Source organism: Gymnogyps californianus, chromosome 20 (assembly GCF_018139145.2).
Source record: "Gymnogyps californianus isolate 813 chromosome 20, ASM1813914v2, whole genome shotgun sequence".
Lineage (NCBI taxonomy): Eukaryota > Metazoa > Chordata > Aves > Accipitriformes > Cathartidae > Gymnogyps > Gymnogyps californianus.
In genome coordinates, this window is record NC_059490.1 from 1563700 (window position 1) to 1577050 (window position 13351).

The window sequence follows — 13351 nt, forward strand, 5'->3', positions numbered from 1 at the left end:
ATCCAAGATGCTGCACGAGCCCAGCAAATGTGACACTCCACCGACGGCTGAGTTGTGCCCGTCTGGAGTGGCAGCTGGAAGCCAGACAGGATGCCTTCAGGCACTGAAATGTCACTAGATGCCCATGTTTTGCCAAATGCATCCGATTCCAAATGTCTTTTACTGGAGACACAATAGTACACCACTGATCCGCACTGAGGCTTGGAAATAATACTGTAATTCACGTAATAACAGCACCTTTTTTGGTTTGGGGTTTTTTTTTTTTGTATCCTTAGAAAAATATTCCTAAAAGCTGCCTAACTAATTTGGCAGCATAAATCTAACGTACCTTTGTAAATTTTACCATCGAGGTAAGGTTCTGTTTCTCCATTCAGGCAGAGCTGAATTAATATGCAAGAATAAAATACCAACGTTGTCACTATTTTCTAGTCATTGCTGTTGCATCTCATGAATCCTGTGTTGTCTCTGCATGATAAATGTGTTAGTGGCTTATTACTCATTCATTGCCAATGACAGTGAATATTCGGGTGATGATGCCAAACAACTATCGAAAACAAAAATTATCTATCAGTTCCTAGTCAGCCGGGTTGTAACCTAAATGTCACATTAACGTCTAAGCTTCCAGATGCTTCCTAAATGACTACCTGAAGCCTCATCTTTTAACTCTATTATTTCTCTAAGAAGTATTTCTTTTATTCATTCTTTGATCGGTAGCAGACCCAATTTCCATGAACCTGATAAGAATAATTTACAGACAGCAGCTCTCAGGTGTCTCGAGCCTATGCAGACCACTCTCCTGCAGTTAGTTAAGTTTAGGCTGAGAACTTCTAAAAGCATGTACTGAAGCTGGAAAATTTGCGTTATTCCTAACGGGGAATATGGCAACCAGATCTGTTGGGTATATAACAACTATTAAAGCTGCAATTGTTATCAAGTAGCTATATAAGGCCATACAAAATAATACAGTTAGTTTCTATTTCAGAAACATCATAGTAGTGGGGTAGACAGAGAAACAGCATCTCAGATCCTGTGTGATAACCATCAGTTAATACAGCAGTCACATCCCCACAGCATATCACTTTATCTCCACATCATCATTTCTTATATCAAAGGATTTCACCCAGTGAGGCTGTGCTTATATAAAGGCTATTTTATTTCATTAACGTGATTGAAGTTTGGGCCTTTCTGCCTAAAATCTGCATTTCCCTACTCTCAATTATTTACATATAGTTGTTTATCTTAATCAGAGAATTTCTTCGCATTTTAGTTAATATATTACCTACTTGTTAAAATCTTAATATTACTAGTCTGTGGGTGTAATGCTATTATATACTACTAAATGGCTGATAGAACTGCTTTTAATCTGCCTTATTTACATATATAATTTTTATACTGAGTAGTTAGCTAAGTTTGTAATGTACTTTGAGGATGATAAGTGTTATAGAAGATAAGCATTATCTTATCCTTATGGGAAGTAAATCCACATATCTCTAAAGTGTTTTAAGTTAATTAAGTGCCACTACAAGGGGGATAGCAAGACCATGCAAAAGGCTGTGTTTCAGTATTGGCCTCAATGCCCATATGCAACCCTCACAAAGTTAATTTCCTAATTGGATAAGCAGACGAGAGCACAATCTGTATGCAGGGAGGCTGCTGGCATGCACTTGTTCATATCTCAGCATGTGCAAATAATTCCATGTGCAAAAGCACAGATGCAAGCTTGTTTAAAAAATGAACATAGGCTTATTTAACCACCAAGGAATTTAAAGTTCCTCTTCAACTTTTAACATTTGGTAAAGCAGCAGTTTACTCTCTGTGCACTTCTTGAGCATGAAGGGCAAAACCCTCTCTGCTCACCCATTTCCTGGCCAGCTTCAGCAGTTCTTCATCACCGGCCTCTCACTTACAACAATTTGCAAATAGCTTTTATTCTCCCTGATCTTATACATAATCAGTTGTGAGTTTACAAAATAAAATTTAAAAGAGCAGCTTAGGATGAGTCAGCAGTGCCCTTTCACAGTGTTTTCTGTCTTACTAATATTTAGCTCGAAGTAAAGAATTTTTATACTTTTTTTTTTTCCCCACACTATGCAGAAAGATGCCACATCATTCCTGTCTCATTGGCTTCCAGGCAGCTGAGCGCCTACTAGATTCAGCTGTTGTGTATCAACCAAAAAGCACTAGAGAGGGAGTTTAACCCCTTCATGCTCCTTGGAGGCTTTAAGCCAAGACCCAGACCTCTGCTGAGCACGCACAAGTAGACACACAGGTGTTTACCCCAGCACACCCAGGAGGTGGCTGGGTGCAAGGTTCCTTAGATCACCAGTGACCAGCAGAACTGATCTGCTTACATTTGTTCAAGATGCTCAGCTATGGTAGATAGGGATGATGGCTTCCCCACGTGCAAACCGAGGGTTTATTTAGAGTACTCTCCCTCCTGCACTACTTATTCTCAAACTGGCAGCACTATTTAATGACTAAACTATTTATATATTGACTTCAAGAGCTTCTGGCGAACAGGGTTTAGAAGAGGGGATCGCCCACTTTTGGGAAGGATCAGACTCAGAAGGACAGGGACAAAAACCAACACACAAAATCAGATCCAGGCTCTTTCGTCCTGCCTGGGATGAATACTCAACATCAGTACAGTCCCAGAGCTCTGAACACATAAGGAAACCTGCTTATGGACCCTACACATCCCACCAGCCTCTCAATGCCTCAGCAGCGGATGTCCAACTTCTCAACGCTCCTCCTACCTAGGGCAGGCACCAGCCTTATCCTCTCTCCTTCTGGGGAGGGGGGTGAATACACGCTGCACTGCCGTGAACATTCCCTTTTCCCACACCCAGGGTGGGATCGAGCACACCTTCAAGAGGACAAAGGGAGGTGGAGGAGAGTAATGCATGAGGCTCAAGGAAGAAGAAACACAGCCAGGAAAAAAGCTACCTGGGTAATTCCCCCAATGCTGTTGCTTGTAGGAGCGGAGATGAGCAGCTTCTCACCATGCAATGGACACGGGACCCATCCCATTGAGAGGGGTTTCATGGCAAGCAATATCTTTGTACACTGTTTCATGATGCAAACTGCAGCTTTCCTCAAGTCACGTCACATCCTATAAGCAACTTTGATGTTAAAAAGTTGGCGTACCTTTGCTGTCTCAGGATCCTATAAATGCACAATTTCTCAAATTCCTCATGGTCATTAATGGGTTTCTACATGAGCCCCAGAGGAACAGGATTAGGTAAACTGAAGAGTTTGCCCAGCACTCTCCCGGAAGCACATGGTTGCTGCAAAAGCTGAATACCCTCCTCTGAGTCTCTATTCACTCCAGCTCCTCACTAGCTAACTAGTTTGTCACACAAGCACAGAAACCCTCTCTTTGTAAACATAGAACCAAACCGAAAAGTTCATTTGTGTGAATTTCCATAAAGTTGGAGATAATATGGACCACAATTTTTGTTTATGTAAATGTCAGCACACAAAAAATGAGGTTTGGCTCAAAAAGACAAGTTGTAGTTAATACCCGAAGTAAAATGCACACGTTCCTTCCCGACCTTCATTAGCTTTCTCTGAACATCTGCTGAACAAGAAAATTCCATCCATAAAAGTGACTACAGAAATTAAAAATCCTCTGAATTCTCAGATAAGTGCATGCACATACAAACTCCTCCATTTCAAAAGGCACCCTCGTACTTCTTTGCAACCGTGGGAGCCATCCAATTAGAGATCAGCAAAAAGCAACAGAAAAGCAAAAAGTAAAACCCACAAGACTAGTGCAATGAACTAAGGAGCAATAATAAACTTTTAGAAAGAACAAAGCACACGTACAGTTCTCAGCCAAAAGAAGACCAAATAGACAATTTTGGACAAACTCAAGTGTTCTCATGGATGCTTTATGAATTACGAGGAGAAAACTAAGCACGGCCACCATCTGCTGTGATGACTCCCTGATCCCGTTCAGCATCCCCAAGGCACTCTTTTTAACCACCATGTGAAACAAGCGTCCCACGGTTGACACGACATAGCTTTGTGCAACTGCAACCCCAGCTAACAGCGGCTGGAAAACACTACAAGACCAGCAAGGTGCATCACCTGGAAAGTAAGGAGTCATTGTAGGAGGCAGATTGGGCCACGTTTGGGACAGCTCTTCTTACACAGAGAGGAGTAAGAGGGAGCCTGGTGTTATTTCCAGAATGGCACTGCAGAGAAATGTCATTCAAAAGGAATGACTGTATAAAATTGTTCCTTTACCAGACCCAAGGCAGTGTTGTTTAGCTTGTTTTCATGGCCAACATTTACAGAAATAAATAAGTATACATACACAAAAAATGAGGGTTGCCATACCACAGAGTGCTGTTATTTCCAATATGCTTTACACTACATGATTCAAAAAACAGAAACACAGCAATGGTATGATCAGATTGCTCATTTGCTCTTTACAGAATGGAGCTTTTTAAGAGATTCAGTTTTTTAAAGATGGCTTCAACTCCCACTGAAATCCAGCCAAGTCCTATAATGCAGAAAAAAATCCATAGCTGATTGCACTCAAACTGTGTTTTATTTTCTCTCTTTGGCCAAATGCTTCCCGACGCTCTTGAGGTGCAGGCTTTCCACATGCTACACTATAGGTTACTATATTCTAACATTTTGTACATGCTAAACTACAGGTTAGATTTAAAACAAAACAGGACCTTATGCAACAGAAAGAATTCTCTCAGTGGATGCGTTTTGCAGGGAGCTTGTCTAAGAGCATATGGTGGGTTTTGTTAGGCACTTCTCACTAGCATGCAACCTCCCTACCCTAAAAGCAAAAAAAAAGAAGTGAGCTCATATCTGCATACTTCAGGCGGGCACTAGGGTTTCAGCTTTAGGTATTCTTCAAGTGCCCAGAATGAAAGCTGATTTGGGCACAGAAAACTCCTGGGAGGGAAACCAGTGCAGCTGCCTCCGCATCCTCAGTCCTGTGGACTGTCTCAGCACACTTGACGGTTTCCTTTTAGTGCCGGTGGGTGGTGACGGGGGTTCACCTGGCCCCCCACATCTTGCTCTAAACCTGTATCTCGCTGAAGCACAACACACAGACATCACTCAGAGAACAGAGCACACTGTACTTTCTAAAAATCACATGTACCAAATATATACTTGACCCAAAGTTACATAACCACTATGCCAGAGCTATTTTTTAGCCAGACTCATCAGTGTTGCTATAAATCACGCCAGTATGCAGAGGCCAGACAAGATGTCACATTTATGTGCTCAGCTTTCTGCCTGCCCTAAGAAAATGTTTGTGATATGGGCAACATATCTATTACCTCTCTGCCTCCGCTGGTCTTTAGGCGCATGACTGCTTTTCAGCACTAAGCAGACTCCTGTACTACACCATAAACGTACTCCGAGTGCCCACAGCAGCCTACAGACGAGACAGCATGTTCAGAGCCGTCCTTACGCTTGCGGCTCCTGTTACAAGCACCAGCTAGCTTCAAAAGCAGCCCTCGGAGCCCATCGGAGCAGGGAGTCTCACGTTAATCTCCACAGAAGAAGGGTAATAACTTAGAATTTCTGCTCTCACTCTGTATTTGCGGGAATGGTAGACGGCATCGTGATTACTTGTCCAATACCAAGGTCCTAGTATGAGGTCTCCTGTCTTGAACGGCAGCTATTGTCCCTTTTTAAATAAGTGCCTAAATCTTCCTGAAAACTTCTGCCCTAGCAATAACCAGAAGCAGCCAGTTTCACAGTTTGCTTGTAAATAACATCCAGTTTTCTGCCTTATTCCTTGTTATTCTTTTGTTTTACCTTGCTTGTCACCCAACAGTGCTGCTTCAACATCTTGTAGTGCCAGGCACTTTCATAGGCAGGACAGGTTTTTCATGCAAGTGTATAAAGTAGCAACATAAAGAACACTTTCCTACTCAGCTGAGTGCTCCTCATTTTTCACAGTACCTTCCCCAAAGCACAAACGCTGACCGAGACAACTATTATGCACCAGGAAAGGTACGTTGCATTCCTGCACCTGCCTCACATCCTCGGTGCAGAAGTATAATCAGCAATAGCTCCGATTCAGTACAGAGACACAGTGCACACCGGCTTTCGGTTCAACACGGCATGGAATCGTGCATAGCTTCATGTTCAAAACTCAGACAGGGAATCACACTGACACTGCCAAAAACACTAACTCTGCTAATTCTGATACACGAAAACTTGCAGTCATTAAAGCTACAGAGATTGGAAGCAATAAACGGGACTCTTGATTGAGATTACATTCCCAGTTGTGAATCTATGGGGAACAATTTTAAAAAAAATTAGCTTCCACAGTCAGCGTTTTAATTAGAAACCTTACCTAGATTTCTTATATCTTTACAACATGTTTCTCTATCCCGCACCGCATCTTTAAAACTCCCTTTCTACATCTCAGAACTACTGAACCTGGTGAGATTTTAATAGAAATCCCTTCACTATGCTATAAAGAGAAGCATTACTTGAGATTTTAATTAGCAGCTGTCAATGCTGAGCCATAGGAAATACTGAATAGTTTGCTTAACTTATTAGAGAAAGTGCATTTTGCTTTCTGACCTTCTGCACTCAAATGATGTAACATACTTTAGCCGTTTAAAAACTCCCTTCCAAAAAACCAACTCTGTAATAGTAAAAGCCATTCCCTCAATCAACATACAGTGTGCTGCTCCAACCCGTGTTCACCCACTGAACACCCTTCTCATTTGATGCAGAAATCATGACACTGTAATTTCCTGACCACTACTATTAACCTGAATGGCAGTATTATGTTATTACTATTTCCTCCCACCCTGTGCAAGGTACTCTGAGCTTCAAACACAAACGGAACTTGGAAATCAGATACTAAATTGATTCAGTCCGTTGAGACTCCGTTTGCACGATAATACAGGAAAAAGCATGGTTCTATCGTGCAAACTTCAAGCAAGCCCTGCGCCCGCTCTTGCCTCGATTCACCACCCGTGACCGTACGCAAAAGGCGTTAAGAGCAGGAGAACTATTCCTACCATTCAGCTGCCTGTAGACTATATCTTCCAGGAGGGAGAGTCTCTTCAGCACTGCATCCTGGATGGAGCTGATGCCGTGGGCTGTCAAGTTGGCCACTTCTGCCCTGGGATGGATGTCATGGAAGGAGTCGCCGCTCTTGGCCGTGATAGGTCTGCACTTGGCCAGGAAGAGGACGAAGCCAGCCACCGCGATCAAGTTTAACACCAGCAGGACTTTGACTCTCCTCAAAGAAGCCATCAAACTTCCCGAGGGGCACCGCCAGCCGCCGCGCTGCCTGCAGGGGCTAGGGGAGCGGGCCGGCAGGCGCCCGCCGCGGCGCGCACATCCCACGCCGCCGCACGGTGCGGGGGGCTGCGCGGGGAGCGGCGCGCCCCAGCCCGGCTCCGGGCTCGCCGGACGAGCCGCGGCGGGGAGCCGAGGGCTGCGGGGCGCCGGCGAGGAGAAGCGCCGCTCGCCGAGGCGCGGCGGAGCCCGCCCCGGGCTACGGCCCCGCACAGGAGACGCCGACGCCGCCGCCGGGGCCGCCCGCCCCGCTCCGCCCGCCGCCGCGCTGCCGCCGGCGCAACTTCATGCCCCGCGCAGGGCGTCCGCGCCTCGGCTCCGGGGCGGCCGCGGGGCCGGAGAGCCCTGCGGCAGCGCCGCCGCCGCGCCTGCCTCCGCCGGCCGCGCGGGGGGGCGCGGGGCCGCTCCTGCGCTGCGCGGACGGGGCATGCCCCGCCGGCCGCCGCCGCCCCGCCCCGCCCGGAGCCGCCGCCGCTGCCTCGCCGCACCGCGGCGGGGCGGGGGGAGCGGGGGGCGGGCGCGGAGCGGCGCGGCGCGGGGCTCCCGCCCCTCTCGGCGCACGGAGGAGGGGGAAGAGGGAGAGTCACCGCGGCGGATGCCCCTCCGCCCCGCGACCCGCCGCGGGCGCGCAGGGCCGGCAGGCTGCGGCAGGCGCCGCTCCGCGCACCGCCCGCGCCTGCGGAGAGCGGCGGCGGCGCGGCCCGGCTGCCGGGAAATCCCGGGCTGGAGGCCCGAGCCCGGCGCGGGCACCGCGCGGCGGAGCCGGGGCCGAGAGACGCTCACACCCGCGTGCCCGGGGGCTGAGCAGCCGCGGGGGCGGCGGGGCCGAGCGGGGCAGCGGCGGCCTCGGTGCTCCCCCCGCCCCGCCGGGGTCCGCGGGAGCCGGCGTGCCCTGGGCAGCGTCTGCTTCTGCCGCTACCAGTGAGTGCGGTAAGGCAGCAGCTCTAACGCACACCTGGGCACAACACCGTTATATTTAGAAAGGGATCGTCACGAATAACTCACGTTTGCTGTTCCGTTTCACAGGAAGTTTCACCGCCCTCCGGGCTGATGCGTGGTCCTTTCGTGAACTTTGCTCCCCGGCTTTCCTGGATGAAGGCTTTATCCTGTCACTTGGAAAGGGGGCTTTCTCTACACAGGCATTTCATCACAAATGAAGCAAACCATCCTGCTTTCGTACGTCTCCCCAAATATCCTGTGTCCGTGCACGGGGATGGCTTTAGAGCTGTCACCTAGGTGGTTAGCAAGGGTCTTCTACACTTCAAACATTAAAATGAAGTAGTGTTCAACATCATAAACTAGAATTCAAATCCAAAGTTTTAATGCCAGAATGCTGAATATCCTCATCTGAGAGGACGGCTGCTACTGAACAACCACAGTAAACCTATCTATTTAGAGCTTTATCCATTTGCCACAGTTAACCCTGCTTTGCAGAAAGATGACATGAACATGGATTAGAAATTCAAACAACGTTGAGTCACTGTATCCTACAAGGCAACTTTTCAAGATGTAAGAATATCCCCTCTCACCTTCAAGCCATAATTAAAAAAAAAAAAAAACAACCAAAAAAATCAATGCCATTGAAACAAACCTAAAATTGCTTTAAAGGATTTTGAGTTTTAATTTAGTACTAGCTGCACATGAAATCTTTTCTGGTTTCTACATTCAGACCCAGGACCCTGCTACAAACCTGAAGAAGAGAGACAGGCACGTAACTCATAGACCCTAAAATAACGTGGTCAGTCCATCATCCACGCTCAGGTTTATTATTCTGCTAAGAGGATAAAGATGTAAAATGATTTTGGTGACATGAAGCTAGAAATACCTTACAAATTCCTGAAAACCATGAAAGCTTTTTGCTGGCACTGAGGGGAAGCTTATCATGACACCTGCAGGTTTGGGGGGGGTCTTCTGGGGTGTTTTGGCACATGATAAACAGAAGAGTTTTGTTTCCAGAGCTGTCAACTGAGATTTTTTTCCTCTATCAATAAAAGCACTTTTTATTAAAAAAACAAAACAAAAAAACAACCAACCAAAAACCAACACAACTTTGCAGAGTTGTTTACCAAAAAGGGAAGCCACATGGCCTCAGACTATCAGGTAGCAGAAATATTTGTGCAACCAGAAGACTACCTGCTGCTTATTTTGAAACAGTCTCAGAAAAGATGATGCATTCCTGCTAGTCCTTCATTACGCAGTGCTCCCACTGACGTCAGCGTTGTTGTATTACACAGAAACAGTAAGTTCTTTAACTATAAAACACTGGTTGGAAAAAGATAGATTTAAAGAAGTTTGGCACATGGCTATTATATATGACCCTAATGCAAAAAAAAAAAAAAAAACACCAACAAAAAAACCCCCCAAAAACTTAGTATCTTTAAAAAAAAAAAAAAAAAAGGAATGCGAGCATTTGAAGCAGCTCCTTGCTGAAGGACAAGGAGAGTATTTTTGCCTCCCTCCCCCTAAGAAAGGAGCAGAATGAAGCCCCCAAAGAAAGCAGGGAGGGAGGGAGAAAGCCGCAACTCACCTTATGGTGACCCTGCGTTGCTGTGTATAGTTACAGGACACCTGGCCGCTGTGAGTGTGTGGTCCCGATGAGGACAGCCTGCCAGGACAAAATAAACACATCCAAAAACCTGTAGGAAAAAAAAAATAAAAATTATACTCTGTGTGGGACATAGCATGAGTGCTAGAAATTAAGAAGACGTGTTCAACAGCTAGCCATACAGCCCCCTGCCCTATCCAGGAGGATTAACTTCAACAACTTTCCCAGGTATCTGTTGTTGTTGCTGCTTTTCTTTATATAAAGGGTAGAATTAAACAGTACAGACTTTGAAGCTCTGCTAGCTGACAACAAACGGCCATCACCGGGGAAGTTCACCAACCCAGCTGCAAAGCATCTCTATTACAGAGGAGGAAGGTTTTCTATTGCTGGCTTCATGGGGAAGAGGTGCAGCTGGGCACGTTCCTCGCCTTTGCAAAACTCCTGATATGAATCAGCGTTGGCCTCTCAGGGGTGGTGGGACACTTTATGACTGATCCCCCTCTCCTGAACTGGTTTGCAATGTTGCATGTTCCACAGGACTCTTACTGTGCTCTTAGCAGCAGCAACAATTTTCCCTTAATTTCTTTTACTCAGAGGAAGTTATTTCAGTTTTGCTCAGTCGGCCTACAATCACTTCTGGCTGGATGATCAAGCAAAACCCAAAGAATTAGCACCAATCATTACATGCCCTTTAGCATAGCCTCAGAAACAAGCCCTAGCACGCTCTGCACGAGACTTGGCCAACTTATCATATTTCCAAATAGCCTAATGCTACCTGTGTCATCAAGAGTTGCAGTATTATCTACTAATAGATACCTTTATACCTCCCCTAAAGTGACATGGGAGAAAGCAGCATACTTTAGATAACAAAAAACAATAAGGACCAAGAAGTCCACTGAAGAAGGACACCAACAGGCTATAGGAGGCCAGAAAAGGTTATGCTTTGTGGCATTAAAAGTCTTGAGAACAGCCTCCCACACGCTCCACAACCAGTATTTCATTTGAGCTTCACACCACTGAGAGACTGAACAAAATAGAAATAACAAATACAAAATGGTAGTTTGCTATAGACGTGAAAAGGTTTGTCAAGACCCCACTCTCCAGATCAGGGCTTCAACAAGGAGTAGCTCAACCTCCACTGCAGTGTTTGGTGGGTTTTTTTCCTCTCATTTTTTCCATTACATTCCTACAAAAAAGGCATGAAACGTTGTTACTAAATAGAGAAGAACTAAAGGGTATTTATCAGTATTGGGGAGAGAAGATCACTTTGCATGTCTAATAGAAAAATTCTATTTTTGCCCAACGCAGTGGAGAGTTCTACTGACAGCACACACGCACTTTTCAAGTGCTAGCCAAAATAATTACTTCTCTCCTTCTGTGGGGGAAAAAAAAAAAGAAATCCACTAAATCATGAATATTCAATGGATTGATTAATGACATAGTAATCCTTTAGCTAAAATCTCTGCTCCTTAAAATACAGCGAACACTAGCTGCCAGTTACAAGAAGAATTAAAAATACAAAAATAACTTGGTTTCCAGAAGTTATCTCATCCTGATCACTTTAGAACTATATGCCGGTAGTATGATACCATGATGTGTCTGGGGCAGACTCTCTTCACATTCTGGTAGATGTAAACCAGGCAGAAAAAAATGGTTTCTTGCTACTTACTGGAGCCACTGCCAGCGCTGTGTGTTCTCCAGGGCCTGTGGCAAAGGTGTCTTTCCCTCAGCTCCAGCTCGGTCCTCTCCCACCTGCTCCCAGGGCTGGCAGCGAGCGAGGGTGTTGCCGGGGGGGGGCTGCACCCACCTGGAGAAGTCTAAACATTGACAATTCCAGCGTTGTAAACACCAGCAGAAGAAAGCAGATGTTTGGGTCTTCTTAGATAAATTTGCTTGAACTGCATAAATTAGCCTTTCTGTGACTTTGAATCCCTGTATGAAAACCATGATCTGCAAGAGGAAAACCAAACCAAACCAAAACAAAAAACCCACAAGGGTTGAATTTAAAGCCATGAGCTGTTCCTCAAAATCTTAAAGTTCTGGCTGGAGTACTGTCAGTGCAATTGGGTTTTTTCTTTGTTTTCAGGCTTGAAGTGGTGCTCAGGAGTTGCCAGTCTTTCCTTTTTCTCTTAGGCTCTTGAGAATTCCTGATTATTCAGCTTTAATTTTGTTTCTTTGCTGCCCGAAACCACCTCTGAGAAAGTCCTCCCCCATCAGGTCAGGTGAATTTAAGCCTCCATATTGCCTCCGGGCTCTTTGTTTTTCACACTGGTGTTTTCTCCGTGCAGGAATCTGCTCTGTGAAGTGCTAACACCTTCTGCAGGAGGCATGGAGTGTGCACTCGCCTGCTGGCAACAGTTCGGGAAGGGCAGTTGCAACACGACCTGCAGCATAAGGCCTCGTTGCACGCAGAGCTGCAGTCCCATGCTGTTCTAGAAAACACAGTAGTGCTAGCAACACAAGGGCCACCAACATCATTAAATTTCTCCGTACCCTCAGTTTATTAGCCATGTCAGGCCCGATCTTGTGAAATGAGTAAGCGCTTGCAAAAAAAGATCTTTTTTTTTCAGAAGCTAATACTAAAGAGTTGATGGCACATTGTCTGCTCTCTCTGGATTCATTTTTGAAAGTAATTTAGGCAAGCATTTAACATCAAGGAGTGAACCCTTTATCTCCAGCCTTAAAATTTTCCTCCACTATGGGAACAGCTAATGCACAAAAGTAACTTTCTTCAGTTTTATCTTCAAAGTTTGGGAACATATTTAGTTCTACATTACAATAACTCTATTCATATTTCATGATTATTTAAGTTCAGACTGTGAGCATGGACAGCTCATCACCGACACATCAGGGAAATGCTGTGAAAAAACAAGCAACTTATTGTACTTTTAGCTTGTGAGATTGCTTTATGGTTTCCCTCAAGGATATTAAAAAGAGATCTTTGCAATGGTTATCAATAAGTATCTTTCAGGATCAGCATTTCTAAAGCTTCTAGAATGGCTTCAACTCTTGACTGAGTTCAGAAATGAAAGAACTCACTCAGAAAAAGCAAAATCATAGCTTAAAGCTCAACTACTCTTCAGTTTTGCTGCTTTGAACTTCAGTATTCAGCTTGATGACCAGAATCTAATTTTTAGATAATTTTCTTATTAAAGGTAGTTAGAAAAGTTTCAACCTCTTTCTCGAAAAACAGGGGGGAAGGGAGAAGAGCAAGTTCATTGGAATTTTGACAAATGATTGAAAAATAAGAAAATATATTTTAAATATTGACTTTTTGTGTGACTAGAAAAGAATTCCCCACTTATTTCTTTTTATTACAGAAGATACCTATATGGTCCATATTATTTCAGCACCTAATCATCTCATAGCCTTCAGAACATCTCAATTGAGCCAGGAAATATTATTGTTTCTTCATGCTACATGTGCAAACAAAAAGATACCTAAAGACCTTTGAAAAAGCGGGCTTTAAATTCTCAAGGAAATCAAGAGATGACAAAAACATCC

At 45.0% G+C, this 13351-nt stretch overlaps 1 protein-coding gene across 1 annotated transcript in view; it reads right to left on the reverse strand.

The window, feature by feature from the left end:
- Positions 1-7257, reverse strand: part of GALNT17 (polypeptide N-acetylgalactosaminyltransferase 17) — a 216665-nt gene extending 209408 nt beyond the window's left edge. The window contains exon 1 of the mRNA XM_050909051.1: positions 7020-7257. Coding sequence (XP_050765008.1) covers positions 7020-7257 — 238 coding nt within the window. The remainder of the gene's footprint in view (positions 1-7019) is intronic.
- Between the last annotated feature and the right edge of the window lie 6094 nt (positions 7258-13351).